Source organism: Lissotriton vulgaris, chromosome 6, assembly GCF_964263255.1.
Source record: "Lissotriton vulgaris chromosome 6, aLisVul1.2, whole genome shotgun sequence".
In the NCBI taxonomy this organism is placed as follows: domain Eukaryota; kingdom Metazoa; phylum Chordata; class Amphibia; order Caudata; family Salamandridae; genus Lissotriton; species Lissotriton vulgaris.
In genome coordinates, this window is record NC_141694.1 from 544,937,201 (window position 1) to 544,958,107 (window position 20,907).

Below are 20,907 nucleotides of genomic sequence, written 5' to 3' on the forward strand. Positions count from 1 at the left end.
GGGCTCTTTGGAGGTAGATAGCTGTTAGTCTTGGTTTGCTCACTTCTTTTGGACCCTCAATAATTGATCTCGACTATTTTCTTCTGTACATCTTCACGTTCTGAGTCTCTGCTTTGGCACCGGTTCTTATATATTACTGTTTTGTAAATTTACTCTAGCTTACCTTCCTTACTCCCCTGACTCAGTTGTCTGAGGTGGTATAACTGTGGTTCCCCGTGATAAGGCGTTCTGTGCAAAGGACAGGAGGATTGCAGCCAGGAGAGTTGGTGATTTAAATTCCAATTCCAGCAGTTCTGTTTAAGTGATATTGCGTTTAGGTATCTTTCTGGAGGTACGAGAAGCATTCGCCTGTGTGTAGGTTGACAACTTACCTCCATGTTAACAGAGACATTGTTTCCAGTCATACACTTCAAACTTACAAATCATTGGCATTAGGTGTTTGTTTAATTATTTTGATTGAAGTAAACTTAGTTCACAACACTCAAAATGCTTACATCCCTGTACCACTACCCACCCTTAAACCCTAAAATAAACCTTAGCTCAATTTACCACTACTCTACCCTGTATATGCTCTGTATATACGCACAATCTACATTTTGTATTGTGGTGCCTGTTTGGAAGTAGATATGATGTCATCTACGGTTTGCAGGCTACCTCCAGAAGGACCACCACCCCTAGGCACCCTTGGCCCATCCAGATGAAGATTCCTGGTGCTGGGCCTGTGGAAACTTGTGGCCAGTTTTCATTCACAGCTCGTGATCGGTTTCCGAATAACATGCCATCATGAGCAGCAGCAGTCAAGGGCTGTCATCTGAAAAGAATTGCTAGAAAAATGTACACTGCAAAGTATGTAGATCATCTTGCAGAGATTGCTTTTTGCACAGAGCATGTACAGTAGTTCATCATAGACTTCGAGAAAAGTAAAATCCTGTTTACTTGATAACCTGCTTTTTCACAAGAATACTCTTAATTCAAGGCTTTGTCTCTTAAAATGCATGTACCCCAGATTGGAAAATATTTGAATGAGTGACTACCAACAAATGTCTGTCAGTGTAAGTGTAACTGGTAGTGTGACCTATATTGTAATTATGTACACTAGCAAACATTTTGTATGAAGGTCTTTTGACTTTCTAATTGAACAAGTTAGACTCAGAAGTGGACATCCCTGAACACCAGGTCTTTTTTTTTAGTGTCTAGTAAAAAAATACGGAGTTTTAAGGAAAGACTCAATGTTTAAAGTTCTTTCAAGAAGCTAAGTGCATGACCGTGAAACACAGGTCTGGAAGGAGCACTTTAAAAGCTGCAAGACACAGAACGTTTGGCCTCCTTTAGTGGTAATGTTGTGGCAAAACTCAGCCCAGAGGTGGTGCAACCCAGACTTCAAATCGAAATTGTAATGTAGGCAAATATATGTACATGATCTGTGGCACAGCAGATCTAGTCTAGGACCTTACAAGGCATAGTTAAAGTGACATAGGGCCTAAAACAGGCTTTGTTCAGGTGGGAGCCAGTGCGAGTAACAAGGAAGGAGAAAACAGACTCAAATTGCTCTTGAATTATCTGTATTCCGTAATGAAGCCATGTGATGACATTTCGATCTGTTTGAAACGGGCCCAGTTTTGTGCACTATGTGAACATTTCTCCAAGTCCTTGTATAGGACCCTAAATACGGACACCACTACTTATTGAAAGTGGTGTGCTACTCATCCACTGAGAGCGGTGTGCTACTGATACACTCAGAGCGGTGTGCTACTCATCCACTGAGAGTGGTGTGCTACTGATCCTCTGAGAGCGGTGTGCTACTTATCCACTGTGAGCGGTGTGCTACTTATCCACTGAGAGCGGTGTGCTACTCATTCACTGAGAGCGGTGTGCTACTCATTCACTGAGAGCGGTGTGCTACTCATCCACTGAGAGCGGTGTGCTACTCATCCACTGAGAGCGGTGTGCTACTTATCCACTGAGATCGGTGTGCTACTCATTCACTGAGAGCGGTGTGCTACTCATCCACTGAGAGCGGTGTGCTACTCATCCACTGAGAGCGGTGTGCTACTGATCCACTGAGAGCGGTGTGCTACTGATCCACTGAGAGTGGTGTGCCACTCATCCACTGAGAGCGGTGTGCTACTGATCCACTGAGAGCGGTGTGCTACTGATCCACTGAGAGCGGTGTGCTACTCATCCACTGAGAGCGTTGTGCTACTTATCCACTGAGAATGCTGTGCTACTTATCCACTGAGAGTGCTGTGCTACTTATCCACTGAGAGGGGTTGTGCTACTTATCCACTGAGAGCAGTGTGCTACTTATCCACTGAGAGCCGTGTGCTACTTATCCACTGAGAATGCTGTGCTACTTATCCACTGAGAGTGCTGTGCTACTTATCCACTGAGAGGGGTTGTGCTACTTATCCACTGAGAGCAGTGTGCTGCTTATCCACTGAGAGCCGTGTGCTACTTATCCACTGAGAGCCGTGTGCTACTTATCCACTGAGAGCGGTGTGCTACTTATCCACTGAGAGCGCTGTGCTACTTATCCACTGAGAGCGCAGTGCTACTTATCCACTGAGAGCGATGTGCTACGTATCCACTGAGAGCGCTGTGCTACTTATCCACTGAGAGCGCTGTGCTACTTATCCACTGAGAGCGCAGTGCTACTTATCCACTGAGAGCGATGTGCTACGTATCCACTGAGAGCGCTGTGCTACTTATCCACTGAGAGCGCTGTGCTACTTATCCACTGAGAGCGGTGTGCTAATTATTACACCAGATAACATCCAGATCAGAGTTTATCAGGAGCGTTAAATAACACCTGTGACAAGTTTGACCCTAACATAGGGAATACTAGGAGGATTGTGATGCCTTCAGCACCAAAATTTGCAACTTCAGATATTAAACAAACCTTTCTCGCCTGCTTAATTTCTGCCGGTTTGGCCCACCAAAATGAACGGGGGGAAACTATAGGATGGCAGACTTCCTTGCACCTTGTAAGTACTTGGTGTAGTTAACTCTGCACCTCTTAAAAAATGGGTTTGCAGAGGGGTTGCAAAATAACTAACCCTGGGCAAAGCCCTACGCTATGCTCGCGTAGTTTGCGAAGTTTGTGCTACTTCGCACTATGCGAATTGCACGTAGCACAGTGCAAACACGCGTAGAGTGCAGCTGTAATTTTTTGCTTGCTCGCGGTCCTCAGCGTCAAGTTGGCGACTGCGAGCAAGCAAAATGACATTCCGGCGAGACTTTTTCCTCGTTCGCGATCAGCAACATCAAGTTGCCAATCATGCGCATGGAAAATAAACCTCCCGGCAAGATTCTGAACTCCGGGAGGTCAGGTTTCTCATTGCGAGTGGTCGCGTATGCTCACGACCGCTCGCGATGAGAAACTACCAGTCCATATTGAGAAAGCAGGCAGAAAAGACCGCTTGTACTGTGCAAGATGCAGACTGCCCTGATTGCACAGTGCGGACAAGCGTTCGGCACTGTGCAATCAGTGCGAACAGCATTTTGCACAGTGCACTACGCAGTTCGCGTAGCTCGCGTAGTGCGAAGTGCACTTCGCGTAGCTATGTGTAGCTCTACTTCGCAAACTACACCCAGGCTTAAAAATAACAAGCCACTTGCAATCGAGATCTAAATGTTTGCTGTTCAGAACTTTGAAATGCCTCTTTAATTTAAAACGTTTCTTCATAATGTATTGAAACTTTTTCATACTAAGCTACTTTTTTCGTTTTTACAGTCTGTGAGCAAGACTGGGCGGCTCCTGATCAGCCACGAGGCTCCCGTGACAGGGGGCTTTGCCTCAGAAATCAGTTCTACAGTCCAGGTAGGTCTGATGTATTTATCCAGCTTCTCAGATTCTGGACTACACTAACACGCTAATTGCCTACGCTTAGACAGTTAGATACTCGGTAACCCCTCTGTGATTTTTCATAAGGATATTCTCAAAATGTTTAAGTTGTAAGTACAACCAGCATGTTTACTGATTCACACATTGCTGTATTTTCTGTCTCCCTTCGCAACCCTTTCACCCCAGTATTCTCTAGATAGATTTAAATATACATTTTAGAATAGGACAGGTTGTCCTGATTCTTAAGATCTAGTGTACAGTAACAGCTTCTGCCTTGGCAGCTGGCGTTGTAGTCTGTGTACATAATTTACTACAGGGCTTAACTTTATTTAAATTAAATGCAGATTAATGTTACCTGATAAATGCTTAAACCATGTGGATTCTCTCCACGTCCTGGAGAAGTAGAGCCTGCCCTGCTGCGTGCACCCAGTGCAGGACTGGATTGTTGTTTCTATATTGTAGACTTGCATTATTTTCTGATTAATTGTTTTGCTGTATATGTTTTACGTTTTTATTTTTCATGAGTCACATTGAAATAATGTGGTTGGAATTTCTCTTTGTACTGAAGGCAACTGGGAAACTGAGCTGGTCTGTTACTCTTAGGAGATCTAATTTAGCTCCTATTTGTATTCTTGTTGGGAGCCAAGTATTTTCTCAGAATCTTTTACAATTAAAATGTTGCTCATTCATCCTCTGAACCGTGAAAAATCAGGTGTCGTGTTGACGCCAGTGGAGTTGTGGGGCTCTGATTGGCAGGTGTTGCGCCACCAACCACGCTCGGACCTTCTGAAGGCCGTATTTTTAAGTAAATGAACTGTTGAGCAAAGCTTGTGAGTTGTGAAGCACAAGGGAGATTGCTGAAGAGCCGGGAAATATGCTCGCAGCATTACTAGTTCTTTGACTTGGGGACACTGCAGGAAATGATGTAATGTCACCTTTGGTTAGTTACTTCACACAAAGGGGCTGGAAAATGTCTAGCAGATACAAATTAAATACTCTATAAATAAAAGAAAGGGAGGGCCAGAATGACACCGCATTAAGAATTTTTTTAACGCAGTACAGCAGTGGAAACTATGCTGTCCAAGATGAAATTGCCCAATATCAAATAAGCATTATACAAGGGCAAGGACGATGGGCATGTAATGTTCTGCACATGTTCACTTTGCAACTTGTTTTATAATTCAAGAGAAGGATGTAAAGAACGCTTAGTCTTGGAATGTAGGTCACAGTGCAGGTCATGCTTTTCCAATAAACTTCCTTTCTACAACAAGATTGTGTGGCATAGATCCTTCTCCAGCCAAGCAGCCTTTGCACCTTCATAGGTTTACTGTACATTTATTTTACTGATTAAAGTGCACATCACTGGTAGATTACTTGTGTTGGTCAACAGTCTGCTTGGTCCCCATTTAGTGTACTGACAACAATGTAGAGTGTTAAGGAAAGGTAGGCACCTGATTAAATGGGGAATTATTCACTTGAGAGTTAAATAAGGGCTGTCTGCTGGCATAAGGGCAGATATTATTCACATGGAAATACAGGCTCTCATGCTTAGTGGGTACCAAGTAGTACGTTGAAGCCTGGAAATCAAGAGACTGACCGATGGTGCTGGCATTATAATGCGGCTGCTTGGCTTCCTTGAAAAGCTCGAGTAACTGACTGAGGGTAAATTAAGGCCTAGCTAACAGGTTAGAATATTGTCTGCTGGCATGAGAAGCAATAGTTCTGATGATGATTGGGCTGTGTAGAGACTGGTTCCAGGGTGAAATTGATGTTCGGCTAGCATGGAATCAAGAATGTGGATGACAACGCAGTGTATAAGGTTCACAGATCTCTGAATAGGATTCTGGTGGGAATGAAAAATAGTTTACTGTGACTATGCTTGGAGGCCTTGAAGAAAATAATTCAGTGTGCAACACGTTTCGCTAGACTAGCTGGCAATCGAGAGTAGGCCTATATTGCTCGCTATGGTATTAATACTCAATCGTAGCACTGTGAAAATAAGTTCTTCCAGTGAAGCCCAGCTTTTTGTACTGCTTTATCAATCACAGCAGCCAGGCTGGAGGCATCTAACGTCTCCACATGACACCACCCTAGTACTTTTACCTGATCATTTCCATCGTCATCAACAAGGCGTATAATAAAACTCAGCTGCCATTAATGTGAAACATCTTTGGTTTTTTTATTGGTTGTTTCAAAAGAAAAACAAAAACAAACAGAATATTTACATATAAAGTAAGGAATCCTAGTGACCGATGATGGATACAAAAAAGTGGAGGGTGATTGAAGTCACACAAGGAAATAAATGCATGGGCGATGATAAACATATGGAAATCAGAGTGAAATCATGACAACCAGAAAGAGAAAGCGTATAACTTCAATCGTGTACATTGCTTATGGAGTATCAACACAAGTACAGTGACAGTGATCTGCTGGTATTTACATTCGCTGAAGATGATGGGAAGGCATTCATTTTCATCTAAGGCAGACACACCTATTTTCTTCACCATTTCCTCAAGTAGCTTACACATTTTTAACACCCATATTGCAGAAGGAAAACATCAGTGTGACTACCACATTTTGGGGCCTCCAAAACTTTCAATAGAGAAATCAGAGTTCTCTTATTCATCTGGCTTCTTCAGAGGAGACCTCTATTGTTAAGTTGAATTCGATAATCAGTGTGTGGTACACAAAAAAAACCTTTTCAGCTTTCAGCAGCAAGTCATTACTTTGTGGTGAATGTGCTCAATAGTCATCTTACTGAAAACAGATTCCCAGATACAACCAATATATGGTTATGAAGGTCTCTTCAGTAATCAGTTGTAGTCCAGGCAGGGTTCTGAAGTTTCACAACTTAGTACAGCACTACAGGTATTGTGCTCCCTGTCAGGTGCGATGTGCGATCTCAGGTGAGCATTAGAGACAGAGGAACTGTAAGTGCCATTATGAACAACATTCCCTACGACTTAACACCTGCACTGGAAAGCCGTCAACAAGTATCCAGCCTGGACTATTCCCTAAATATGTGTGCATTAGCTGTGAATGGGTCCAGGAACACTGCTGCAGAGTTAGTTTGGGACATGGGCAAATACTACTTACTTTGACATTGCCACCAGCTGAAAGTGAAGGTGCCAGTGCCAAATCAAAGATGCAGGGGCTGGGGTGGCAGCAGCAGGCCCCAAGTGGCATGCTCCCTTGCAACACGTATGCACCGAGATAAAGATGCTTCACTGCCCGTACCTGAAGGGGACCCACACACATATGTAAACAAGTGCATGCTGCTAGTGTATCCTCAAGGCCATCTTTCGACCGAATCCGTCATGGGGACACTGCAGTAACAGGAAACTTGGAGCATTTGTGGTAGCAGCTTATTAAGGTCTGCGCACGTGCCTGACATTGGACGCTAAGTTCACTTTATTTTTCATTCATATTATTGTATTGGTCAAACTGTCTCATCTACGTCATTTCGTCGATTCAAGATCTACTAACATCTTTGCCCTGACGAAGCTCCCATGGTTGGGGAGCGAAACGCGTTGGCTGTCTTAAAAATGAACTAATAAAAGAAAATATATTTTTGATACAACGTGGTCCTGGTCTACTTCATACTTGGTGCTGCCTCCATTCTATTTTACAAAGGTTCTGAACATCTCGTTGTCGGATTTAGGCACACGTAAGTGTTGCATTCGACACTGGCCACCTGTAATAAAGACCCAAGAGGCTATGGTGTTTACTTCAAAGCTGCACCTTTCTATCATTGCATAGAGGGAGTAAACCACATACATGTTTTGGCTGGGCTTGTAAAAAATCGGATAATTTTTAAATGCCATTTAAAATCCATAGTGAGCAAATGAGTCATGATCTGAATAAACTTCTGGTTGAAGGAACATTTCCTTAAACTTAACATGGAGAAAACTGAGGTGCTGGTGTTCGGAGGGCAGGAATCCACATGGTCTGGAAAACTGGTGGTCAGAGAAATTTAGCCCATTACCCACTCCATTTAATTCGGGCTAAAAATCTTGGGGTGGTGTTTGATACACTTTTGAATTTTGAGTTGCAGGGCAAGCAAACCACTAGCACCTGTTCCTGTATTATTAGGACTCTTAGGAAGATCTTTCCTTTTATTCCTGTTCAACAGCGCCATGTGGTGGTCATTGTTTTAGTTTCGTCCAGCCTTGACTACTGCATTGCCCTTTATTTTAATATCAAGCCCTCCTTATTAAACAAGCTGCCAGTGATTCAAAAAGCGTGTGCAGGTATTATTCTTGATTTCCCTACGTTGCGTTGGCTAGAGAGGGAATCAAGGTATTGAATTGGCTTCCTGTTAGGAAGAGCATCTTTTATAAGGCTATCTGCTTAGTCTTTCAAGACCTCCATCATAAAAGGTCTAAACATCTTTCGGCCCTGTTTAACTGATATATCCCTGGCAGGTCACTCAGATCCTCTTCTTGTAGGAAAGTCAGTATCCCTAGATTTCAAAAAGCTAGATGGGGCGCCCAGCCTTCCTCCGGTGCTGCTGCCAAGCTCTGGAATTATCTGCATACACATATTACCAATTTGAATTCTTGTTTTAATAATCCCTCAAAACTGAGCTTCTTTCATCTTAATTCTCTTAGGTCTGCTGTAGTTGCGCTCTGTTTCTGGTAAGCGCTTAGACACCCTCCGGTTTATTCCACTTTATACATTTATTTTTCATTTCATTGATAAATAGATGATAGTCCAGCAGACCCCTGAACATGTTGACAAAGTCTTGAAATTCAGCTGTGCATGACCTAGCTCAGATAGCATCAGAAGATATTTATATTGGCCAGAATGAGTGTTAAAATATGTTTTCCATTCACTCCTTCTCTGATCCTCACATTCTTGCAGGCTTCATCGAAGTTTAGCCATGTGAAGTATCTGACCAAGTTATTTTGATTTAGTAAAACAGAAGAAAGGCGCTACGAGTTACTAATAGTGATTGTATTCAGTGTAGGATAATCCATACAGGGTCATAATTCTCTTTGGGATTTTAATTCAACATATAAAGGAGTCCCAGCTGGTGAAGTGGAGCATTAAATAAAGCCCTTGTTATAATTGTCCTTCAGATATTGTTTTAGTGCTACATCGTCTTGGATCATGAGTGGATATAGGTGCCCAAGAATGAAGTCAATGGTTCATCCTGTCTTGGTGAGAAAGAAGTGTATCCAACCTCTTAGTACTGAAAGCACAACTGAACTCTTGGTATAGTGGAGGAATGACCAGGTAATACTCCGATGGATAGGGTTCAGATACTGTTCTTACTACAGAACCACAGCAAAGGAGTTGCAAAATCTTCGAATTGTATCTTTCAAAGTAGTGTTTCTCTCTGTAAAATTATGTTTTGCAATTGTATTGGTAGTTGTACCGTCTGAGAAATTGAAACCTACGCACCGGAAATGTAAAATTGTATGAAAACAATGTGGCATAATATTGTGAAAAACATGTATTCAGGTGGACATAATCAGTTATAAGCACCCTGAAGCAGGGAAAAATATCTCGCAGGAATGCCAATAGAGGAGCTTGGGATCAATTCAAGGCACCTCTGGGTCTTTGGTGTTTCTTTCACACTACGATCTGGTATGTGTAGGGGAGGAAAACATTATAAACTCGTATGGCTTGCCTATTGGGAGTCTAGGGTACCACTAGTGCCCTGACATCAAATCTCATATTGCTAACTCACGAGTCTCTCAGAGTATGGAGTGTGTATATAGTCTCAAAAGAATAGAAACGTGCAATGATGAAAAGCCCGGCGGGTGCCCCTCATGAAGTATCTTCCGTGAGGCTGCTGAGTTCCGTCTATGCCTTAAAACTGTGGTGCTTAACATGTGGTCTGATGACCCCTGGGGGTCCACACAACCTACTGGGGGGGAGGGGCGGGGGGGTGATGGGGGGTCCACAACTACTTAGAAAATTAAATAATAGCTGCAGAGTAATAAACTTTATATAAATAAAGAAGGAACATGTAAAACTGACATTATTTAAATGTACTGTAAATGTGAAGTCATTTTGAAATTGGATGGCCTCAATTGAATTTGGAAAAGCTCCAACCTTTCCATTCAAACTACATTTTTTGATATATTTGATATTGAATTAAATACAATATTTAATCATTTCTTTTATGAATTCTTGTTTCTGTATTGTTTGCAGTATTGCTCAAATAACTGAAAATGCTTAACCCAGAGTCCCCGGCTTCCATTAATGTTTCAGTGGGGTCCCTGGAATCCAATAATAATTCAGTGGGGGTCCCCGGGTTCTCGATTAAGTAGGGGTCCACAGAAGTCAAAAGGTTAAAAACTGCTTTCTTAAACAATTAATCAAAGGTGGCTGCTTTTATTGTTTCACAGTTGACTTGCTTGTATTATATATCATTTAATAAAGTGATGTGAGGGGATGTGGTTTACTAGCCAAAGATGGAGGATACTCACCTCTGAGCTCTATAAAGCAACACAATAAATCCTTTCTAAATGTGTCTCTGCCGGACGTCCACAGCTGTCTCCTTCCTGAGAGGATGGCCCTCTGCCTGCTGGCTTGCCTGGGTTGGCCGGGCCGGGACTCAAACCCCCTGCTCTTGACCGATTGCTGTTGGCTCTGCACAGCCGCTCACCCGTTTGGCAGTGGTAGCCTCCTATGAGCGCTGAGTAGCTCAAGTATACCTCTTGACTGATCCTGGGAGCATGGGGTGGCCCTTCTGAGCAGTATTGCTACTGCTTCAGGTGCGTGGAGGAGCTATGACTGCGATCTTGAGGCCGGCAGCTGTGGCCCTGGTTCCCCGTCGGACCAGTGGACGTAGGGACAGCGCTTGGACTTGTGGTAATCCTCATTCTAGAGAGAGGAGTCATGGTGGGTTGCTTGGAGGGAGGAGGTGCTGTGTAGGACCCACTGTCCCGGGCCACAGCCGAGGTCAGGTCATTTCCACCCGGGGTCAGGACTCTTCTTAGCTGGAGGCCTCGGACACTACCTGCTTATTTGGTGCAGTGGAGGTGCAGCCCCATTGACCCGGAGAGGCTTTGTCTTCCAGGGCCGGGTTGCTCTTCCCTGGCGGGTGCACGATGTCGGTATTCTGGTGGCCAGTTACAATGAACTGCCTCTGGCTACGGGGTGCGAGCGGACTGCTCCTGGCCTTGGAGTGCATGTCGCCTGCTCCGCTTGTGACTACAGAGTGCTGACTACCACCAAGGGTGGCAGTCCTTGCTCTGCTATTAACTCCCTGGGCAGCCTGCACCCACATGGATTTTAAAAACACTTTGCCCATCCATGCTGTTTTGGCCCTGAGGCCGTGTAATGCTAAAAGTGCAGGGACCAAAGTGCATTTCACAGCTCTTACTCTGCTAAGAACCCTCCCCACAAACTGTCTGCGACCAAACATTGATGAATACCTAATTGTCAAACCTCCAGTCCGTACTGAGACTACTGAGGAGTGGATAAGGCTGTGGGGCCATGAGTGGGGACCTGGGGCCACATATCATGACCTCGTTGGATGGCCTCAGGTAGGGCGCATCCTGGCTGAAGACAAAGTAGCAACCAACACGAGGACATTTTAAACTAGCAGTCTCACTGTAGATGACGTGCGAAACCCACAGATGCTAATAGCAAAGTTAGGGTGACATTGCAGTCGGCTTGTGTCAAAATAGACACATTTACTAAACCCAACACAAATAGGTGACACCCCTGCCCCTTAAGGGGCTGGCAACAGCTCTTTCTCAACTGCATCCTTTGCCGTCCTGTAAGCTATCAGCGAATCTTAGAAGTTAACAAGTGCCCAACAAACAGTCAAATACCTTGAAGACTGCACTGAAGATGCCAAAGTGAAGTCAAGACAGAATAAAGTCCAAATCCTGGGACTTTCTGAGAGGATAGAAGGGCCCTACCTATACAGTTCATCATCAACAGGCTAAAATCATTGGTGCTGGCAGGGGACCTCTTCCCCTGCATCATCATTGAAAGCGCTTACAGCTCCGTGGCAGCAAACCCATCTCCTGGTGCACCAGCCAGTCTGTATATAGTCTGAGTTTTCAACATAGCTGATAGGGATGCCTTGTCGAAGGCAGCTTGGAAGTAGGAGAACTTACATTGTGGGGCAGCGAAAATAATGATCTTTCCAGACTACACCCTAAATGTCCAACAACAATGCAGCTGCTTCACGGCGGTAAAACAAAATCTGAGATTCCTCCAACTAAAATACATGCTGCTCTTTCTCCCCAGGTTAAAAGTCATCTTCAAGGACAAGAGCCATTTTCTTGACTCGCCTGAGAGTGCCTGTGGGTGGTTGGAGGAGTGCAAAGAGATAAAGCTCACACAGAGCATCTCTGGTGCCCCAGACAGAAACGCGATCAGGGGGTAGGCAGTATCGCTGCTTCCAGAAGGGGCACCATAAGCGGATCAAAAGTACAATTCTTTTGTTTCGGAGAGGAGGGCTCCTGTGATGACTCTGAGCCTCTCGGCCACCATGGAATGCATCAGTTTAAATAACATGCATTAAAAGAGGGGCTGTACTCCACTATGTAATACACCAATCGTCTTGAGTCCTGTTTTCACAGGAAACACATTTATCGGACAATAATTGTTCATTTATCGGCATTTATGGCTTTGATAAAGTAAACCATGCCAGCTTTACATCTGATTCTAGAGCGATGGCAATACATTTTCACAAGTTCTTTCCACTGTTAGTTGAACTAGCGACACTAGACGTCCTGGGCTGATACATTCTTATCTCTAGTTCAATACAGGGTCCCCCAACACTATTGGAGTCTAGACTTGAGTCCCTCACCAGGCTGCTATGATGCGCCACCCCTGGCAGATTAGTAATGAGCAGAGATTTCAAGGAGATCACTCAGGCGAACCAAAATACATGGCACACCTCTTTAATTTGTACGAATCTCAAAACTTGCAAAGTGTTCCTCTATTTCTCAGGAGCACTACACTTATTTTCCCAATTGGACTATTTCTTTCATCCCTCAACTAACATACAAGCAGTGTTAGGGATAAACATAACTCCCAGAGGCAAATCCAACCATTCCTCAATTTTGCTCGTTCTGCATAACTTTAATGCCAGTGGAGGAGGAACCCATTGTGGCTACAAAATCAAACTATAGCTGATGGCCTGATATAGGATGCTGTATATTACTTTGCCCTTGGTCCCGCTGGCTATCACCCTGTGGGAAGCATTTAAAACAGTAATTAAAGTCAATGTGATATCCTACATTAATTAGGAGAAGAAAAGCAGAAGACTTATTTGCTTTCGAGACACAGATCACCCAGTTAGAACACCCTCTCTTGGACACTGGGGACCCCGGTCTAATCTGAGGCTTGAAACACAGGCTCAGCTAAACAACCTCACTCTAGATACAGCAAGAAATATTTGGTTGGCCTCACAAAGCAAGTTATATGACTCTGGAGATAAGTCCGTTAAGTTTCTCTATTGTTGGCAAATAGCGATCATGTATCCAGACTCATACCTATTTTACTTACCATGGAGGGACAGACAGTGGTTGATGCCAGCCATTGCAGACACTTTTGTCTTATATCTTAAGACTCCTTATGCCCGCCGCCCGCATTAAACTCCAACACCCCCTCTAATTACTGACCTACCAGTTATGTCCTAATACAGCTCAAGCCGGGAGATTTTGGAACACCCTGTAACACAAGAATAAATGGTGGCTGGGATTACAGCTATGCAGTGGGGCAAAACTTCTTGCCCTAATAACTTCTCCATAGAATTTTTATAAAGGTACATGTCAACAGTATTATTGCATCTATTTTTCATTTTTAAAGAAGCCATTGAGAAAGGGTGTATTAGTGTGGGACCATTGCGGGACTCATATAGCCACAATCTTCTAACCAGGGGAGGATCCCAATAGCTGTTTCTCTTAACGACCCATCTCATTATTAAATGTTTGGACCAGATTGCTTGCCAGGATCCTCTCATCAAAATTCCCTGGATTATTAGGGAAGTTGTTCAAAGCCTGTTTGTTTGTGGATGATATGATGAACTCTTGCAATGGGCAACCCTCTCCGTGTTGCAGGAATCTTTGAAATTTCGTGTTCACAAATTGTGCTCCATTATCCGAAACAGCCAAAGATGGAAACCCCTCTCATAAAAAGATGTCTTTTAGGAAATAAATGACATTCCTTGTAGAAGGTTCTCCAAAAAATGAACCTCAGGCCTCTTGGAATAGTAGTCTATGACCACCACTGCGAATCAGGATGAAACAGGCAAAAAGTTGAAACGGCAAACCAAATCGATGCCTACTTTCTCCCAAGGTCTACTGGGATAATCTATGGGCGGAACTCTTATTTTGAACCACTTTTCAGCACTGCCACAAACCACACACTTCTCAACCAATTGATCAACTCCTTCATCCATGTGTGGCCACCAGATTACCTCTCTCACTCTGCGTTTATTTAATGTCTTTCCCAAATGTCCTTCATGTGCACCATACATTAGTCTATTTCTCAAACTCTCAGGGGGTATCAATCTTTCTCCACGCATCAAAATGTCCTCTTCCACAGAGAGTTCCTGAGATACTTTCACATAAGTTTGAAACTGGTACGTAACGTACTTTTCTTTTGGCCGGCCTTCCTTAGCATACTTCATGACTTGTCCAAGCACATACTCTCTAGATAACTCTCTCTCCCCCGTTTCACTAATGGCGCACATACTCTCCACATCAATCGACGCTGTAAAGCAATCATCCAGACATTTATCCTCCATAGAATAAACATCAGTCCCAACAACAGGGAATCTTGATAGAAAATCTGCTCTACCATTCTTATTACCAGGCAGATATACCACTTCAAAATCGTATTGCAAAAGCTTAATGGACAACCTGGCGATTCTTGGTGTGTGCTCTTTAATCTTCTCACCAGAAAGTATAGAAACCAATTAACTATGGTCCGTTCGCAGAACAAAATGGTTACCCCACATTTAAGAATGGAATTCTCTGATGGCCCACCAATAGGCTAACAGTTCTTTTTCAAAGACCAAAAAACTAGATACTGACCCTCCAGAACTTAGCACTACAGATAACTATATACAATGAGTGGTGACAGCTGCTTATTTCTGCTCTTTGCAGTTTTTTGTTGAGACTCGTGTAAACTGGTGGTAGGAAAATCCACCTAACCCAAACTAGCCAAGTGCACAAAAAGTATTGAGAGTGGAGAACAACTGCCTTATATGTTCCCTGAATTTCATTTGCACAGAGACCCCAGTGAGTTTTGACACCAGGGAAAGCACCTTAATTGGGGAGTCATTGGCCTACTTTAATATTGAGTGAAGATGCTTCCATGCATGCAAGCGGATAAAGTATCCATTCAAGCAGCAACTGTGTTTAACGGGTTAATGGATATACACACAAAGCACAAATTGTGTGAGTCTGTTAGGCACAGAGATGAGCTAGGAGCCTGCAGTACAAACTGTATGACAGGGGCTTTCATACAGGTGTCTAGGCCCCACTGAGGTCTAAAGGATAATTCCCATTTGTAAACTTTGGTAATAGCCAAAGCTTCCCTTCACTTACTTATACTTACCCTCCTTTACCTCAGATTAATCGCCAAATACTTCAGCTTAGTGGACAGTAAGAATACAGGCATGATGAGGCCAGTGTTGCTGAGGCTGAAGTCTCCTTATTGAAAGCCATGAAGAACTACATAATGGTGGAGCAACCCATCAAGGCTAGAATGAAGTGCTCACATTCTCATCATTCAAAAGACACAAGGGGCTGTATTACTTACAGTGCCCAAAGGACACAGCCTGTGTGTGTACCCATTTTCTACACCCCTAGTACAATGTTGTATTGCAGAGGGGTTTTAAATCATGCGCTGTCTCGTCGAGAGATGCTGTATACATTATAGTGAGGGAAGCTCCACCCACTTTCCGCCTATCTTTTTGATTGGCCAAAATACCAAATGCTGCAATCTGATTGGTTTTCGGCAACTTAATCCCGCCTCCTGGCAGCCATGTCGTAATTTTTCTCCTTCCATAGCTTTCACCCCCTTTACTTTTAAAACTTTTTTATTCCACTACCACCCGTTCCCTCGAACAGTCCGTAAGTTCTCTGCCCACCACCACCCTCCCACCCACTCCTGTTCGTGCCTTCTTGAACGTCCGCATTTTTGTTTACAATGCAATAGGTCTTGCCTAAATACGAGTCCTATTGCATTTGTAAATGCTTGTTTTCTCCTGGGATTGGCTGCGTGAGTATGCACTATATTTTGCCTGACCTGTCCTATCCAGTACAGAACACACACGCATACAATGTCTTTACACATCATACACAGGCCAATTTACGGCGGAAGGCAGAGACAGCACAAGCAGCGAAACGAAACAGGACAAATTGAAGCGTGGTGGGTTCCACTCCGTACTTCTCACCCACCTGACTACTCTTCTTTAGTGTGGCTTATATTTTTTTAAACATTTTTTCAAACTTTATTATACCACACTCGCGCCTTTCTGATCTGTACTCAGAGGCGGGCCGGGTTCAGGAGCTGTCCCGGCAGAGCTACCACCCTTGTAAAGCGCACACGGGGTGTGCAACTTGGTTGATCAGGGGCCTGGACACTTTGGGATGTTGAAGGGCATCTGCAAAGATCACAGAAGCGTCTGTGATGCATGGCCGACTAGGAGCTGCACCCCGTTCTCCCCTGGACAGGCCCAGCACACAGCTCTGCTAACGCCCGCCTGCTTCTCTGGCTGCATCGCAGCTGTCTCCTGCCTACTCCTATGGCACTGCAAATGCTTGTTTTACCTGCACATGCGAGTATGGTGTCAAAGAAGGGATTTAAAAACGCTTGCCAAAAGGCGTCATTGCAGCACAAAAACTTCAAACTTTGTTTCCCGTTGTCAGGGAGCCCTGGCTGCTTCTCTGGGTGGCTTTTGTTAAAAAGCGGCACTGGGGGCCAGAAAGGCTGTTTCCCCTTTGGTATTGCTTTGTTCGCCTTGAGTGTGCAGGGTATACCCAGACGTGGGTCCTTTGCTCACTCTACCACTGGATTCAAGATAGCCTGGCTGATCAGGATTATGAATCCGAAACCGGTCCCAGGATGCTTGTTTCCGGTCCAGGGAAAACATAGCTCCCAAGTTCAGGCTGGACTTTTCCCATGAGGCACAGGGTCAGACTGATTTGCATATGGCCATGTCTGAACTGGGGTGGTGAAGTGAGCTAAAGAATGATTATGGATTCAACCCAGATCAGTTGACTGGGGGTGAGTGTTTGATTTGTTCAAACACTTTGTCCATCATCGTCTTTGGTATCGCCCTTTTCCAGCACATGAATCCATGCAAGGAATATTGCGCCCTGGATTTTCAGATCTCAAAGCCCTCCAGGGTGGAAAGAGGCGTGGTTGGGGTAGGAGCCCCTTAGTGTCGTGGGGGTAGAGGGACTCTTTCAGACACCTGCTGTGCCACAAGATTCACCTTCACCTATCTTGGCGAAACAGTCACTCCTGACTCCACCACTGAAGGTCTGTAATTGTTGTCCCTATTTCCATGGCAACTAAAAAAGAAGGAAAAAGAAGCTTAAAGTCTACGCAGCTAACGGAATGCAATAGACATTTTGGGCTGCCAAGCCCGTATTTTTTCATGTGTACGTATTCAGATGCGTCCCACTAGAGGACCTGACAGGGGCATGATGGGTAAAAACTATGTGACTGGCCCCGGGCCTTGGGGACCACTTGCGATCATTGACAGGTTCATTACCCACCGCACCTCGTGAGATCAGTGTCTCCGCTGCAGCAACTCATCCATTCAGGAAACGACCGTTAGTTTCTGGCGTTGAGTGAATGAGGGCCTAGGAACTTGGAACTCGGTAAGGCAGCCGCTCCATGTGATACAACCTCAACTGTGACAAAGGGTCACCATGTGATACAACCTCAACTGTGACAAAGGGTCTCCATGTGATACAACCTCAACTGTGACAAAGGGTCACACATCAATAAGGCAACCTAAACAGCGACTTAAAAATTCTAAATGAATATGGAGTAATGAGGCAACTGCCTCGGTATCCAAAAACCCACCACTGTCAGAAGGAATCTGACGGGAGAAGACAAGACACAGACGGTAAGGCAGCTAAGCGTGAGGACAGTGGCCTCCCTGCAGATATCCCTCCCCCTGTACGTCACGAGCCGGTGTACTGCTTAACCTGCTGTATGAAGATCGAGCCGCCAACCGGGTCAGGCGGAGAGATACTGACTAATGTGGACATGCCGAGATTTTGCCATTCCTTCAAGTCCCACATTTCACATTTGTGCAGGTTCCCCCTGCATATGTGGCAGAGAACATGATTGGTCCATTAATAACCCACCTCTGTTACGCTCTGAAATATGTATAACGTCCTTTACATTTAAAGGGAAAGATTAAGATGAACTATTTAAACTACTTTGTCACAGGGTCCTGTGTACACATTTTCCAGGTTTATAAATATACATAATAAAGAGCATAGTGTGGCATTAGGCCGGCGCTGGCCTTGGCCAAATGCAGTTTGATGCTAGGCCGCCGTGGTTAGATTCTGGAGAAGCAGTTTTTGATTCTTCACCAGCCCTGCGTAATCTTACACCGATGTTGTGTTCTCTGGGACCTATGTTTAGTAACAGTGGGTTAGCACAAGGCAATAGTGGGCCAGTGCTGTATTGTTTTAATGCATCACTGTGTGACCAGCACTCATTGATGCATGGTTTTGGCTCAGCGCTATTTTCTCCCATCACTATCTGACATTAGTCTAGCATTGTAAGATCTCTGGCCAGCAGCTCGTTGATTAATCACCAGTTTGTTACTGAGCCCCAGGAGATATTTGCACAGTCCATTCATTTAAATGTACAGGTAACGGCGAAGCATTATTATGAAATCCAAGAACAAATCTGCCAGGTCAAAAGCTATGCATTTTTACAAATAAATGTTTGATGCTGGCCTAGCACTGTAAGAATCTGCTGGACTTTGGATTGTTGCACAACATCATACAGGGACTTTAAAGTGATTTTGAAAATATGATATAATACATTTCTTCCTCTTAGATTTCCTCAATTCCGATGAAAACTAATGGGAAAATAAGAGTATTGCAGTCTACATCTCTAAAGAATTCCCAGCATGAGGGCCTATAGGCAATGGGTTAATGAGTGACGTCCTACTCTTTCCCACTAATCATAGCAATTTCAACTCACACGCACAGATCTGTGCTTCCTTATATTTTTTATTGTTCCCCACTTAACAGCCCTGGGCACAACATCCCTCTTCATCCGCTCAGTTTTCAAGTGATCCTCCCTTGAAGAGCTACATTCAACTTTTCTATGGCATGCTATTGCTATAGTCACACAGTCCATTGCACTGATATGAATTGGCCACATTGGACCATGGCAATATATCCTCAGATCAAATCTGATGGGTTAAGAACTGTACTGGGATGTAAGGCCTCCACAGTGTATGTGATAATGGGCTAGCACTGTGGGGTATCGGACCTTGGAAGGGTAGTGGTTGTGACATTGGGCTAATGCTGGATATTGGCCTAGAGCTGGGTGATATTGGGGCTATGCTGGGTGATACTAGGTGTACCTTGTGTGATACTGGCACACCACTGTATGTTCTTGGCCCACCCCTCTATATTTAGATGGACTGGACCCGCACCCTTTATTTAGACAGGTAATTATAATGCACCAATATTATATAATGGGAATTGACCATACACTTTCATTAAATGTCTATCAGCCTTGCTGAAAAGTATCAGTTTGATTATATATGCAGCTTTGGTCTATATGAAGAGAGTGTTATGGTTAAATCCTACTAATAGTAATTACAGATGATATAGGTGCATATTTTCTGGTCAAATACTTCCTATACGACAATGTATATAAATATTGAATATTTCTGTCCATCAATTTATACCAAGCATACAGTGTGAACAAATAAGTTATTTTTGCACTAGATGTAGAGGTATGTTTATACTAAAGACAAAGATTTTACAATTAGAAAGTCAGACATATTGATTTTATCATTGATTATGAACTTACTCTAGGACTAGCATGATATTGCTTTAGTTTTTTTAATTAACTGAAAGCTCATATGGTTGCTAAATTTGAAAATATCCAACAGTCTGTGAAGCAAAACGTCTGGAGAGTCACGTTTAGGTCTCGCCTAGTGGTGTATATACTTTAGTATATACTTATATGTATATGTCCTTTGTGGGCTCAGTAGATCAGCACTAGGACTTGTCTGCTTCCGCTTAGGGACTTTTTTTCTGTTCAACTGCCTCTATTTAACTGTCATGATAGATCATGACCAGTTGAGGTTAGTAAAATACTAGAATTGCTTTCTGCTTGTTCAACCGCATCTATTTAACTGTCTTGATAGAAATCGACCAGTAGAGGTCAGTAAAATACCAGAATTGCTTTCGGCTGTGGGACTTTCTTTTTTTAATTTTTCTGGCAACTGCCTCTATTTAACTTTCTTGATAGAAAACAACCAGCAGAGGTCAGTAAACTACCAGAATCACTTTAGCATTCTCCTGATTCCAGTCCATAGAAATTGTCTTCCAAGAGCACCCATAGACAATAATATTTTTTTCAAATCTTGTCTTTTTAGTAATATGACCACGGAAGGCCCTGATTTTATATAAAAAACAGTGCTTTTGACTATACAATTTCCTGCTGAAAGGAAATGTGTCCCTCCATTTATTCCCATACCTGGTGTGTCACGCAGTTTGGTGCTTACTTTCCCTCCATGTTAAACAACAGTAGATGTTTCAGCACACAGGCCTATGTATCACAAGGGGGCTCTCCCTCATTTGCATAACGATGTGGCAACATCTAGATAAGGGAAACTGTTTGCCTCTATGCCCTTGCTGTATTAAGGATATTAGTACAGAGTCAAAAAGGATGTCAGGAGACACACTGACTGTGTGCCACAAAGAGATGGTTTACATCCACTGACTGTACCCCCCTTTGAAGCGCAGACTGGTCATGCTTGCACAGTGAATGACAGAGCGGCTTGGCTGCTTGAAGCAGTCACTCTGTCTTTCACTAATGAGCTGCCCCCAGGGCAGCACAACCTTGTGGCTGCCCCAGTG

At 43.8% G+C, this 20,907-nt stretch overlaps 1 protein-coding gene across 1 annotated transcript in view; it reads left to right on the plus strand.

The window, feature by feature from the left end:
• BCKDHB (branched chain keto acid dehydrogenase E1 subunit beta) overlaps positions 1-20,907 on the plus strand; it is a 995,115-nt gene that overhangs the window by 616,108 nt on the left and 358,100 nt on the right. The window contains exon 9 of the mRNA XM_086926548.1: positions 3,734-3,820. Coding sequence (XP_086782674.1) covers positions 3,734-3,820 — 87 coding nt within the window. The remainder of the gene's footprint in view (positions 1-3,733; positions 3,821-20,907) is intronic.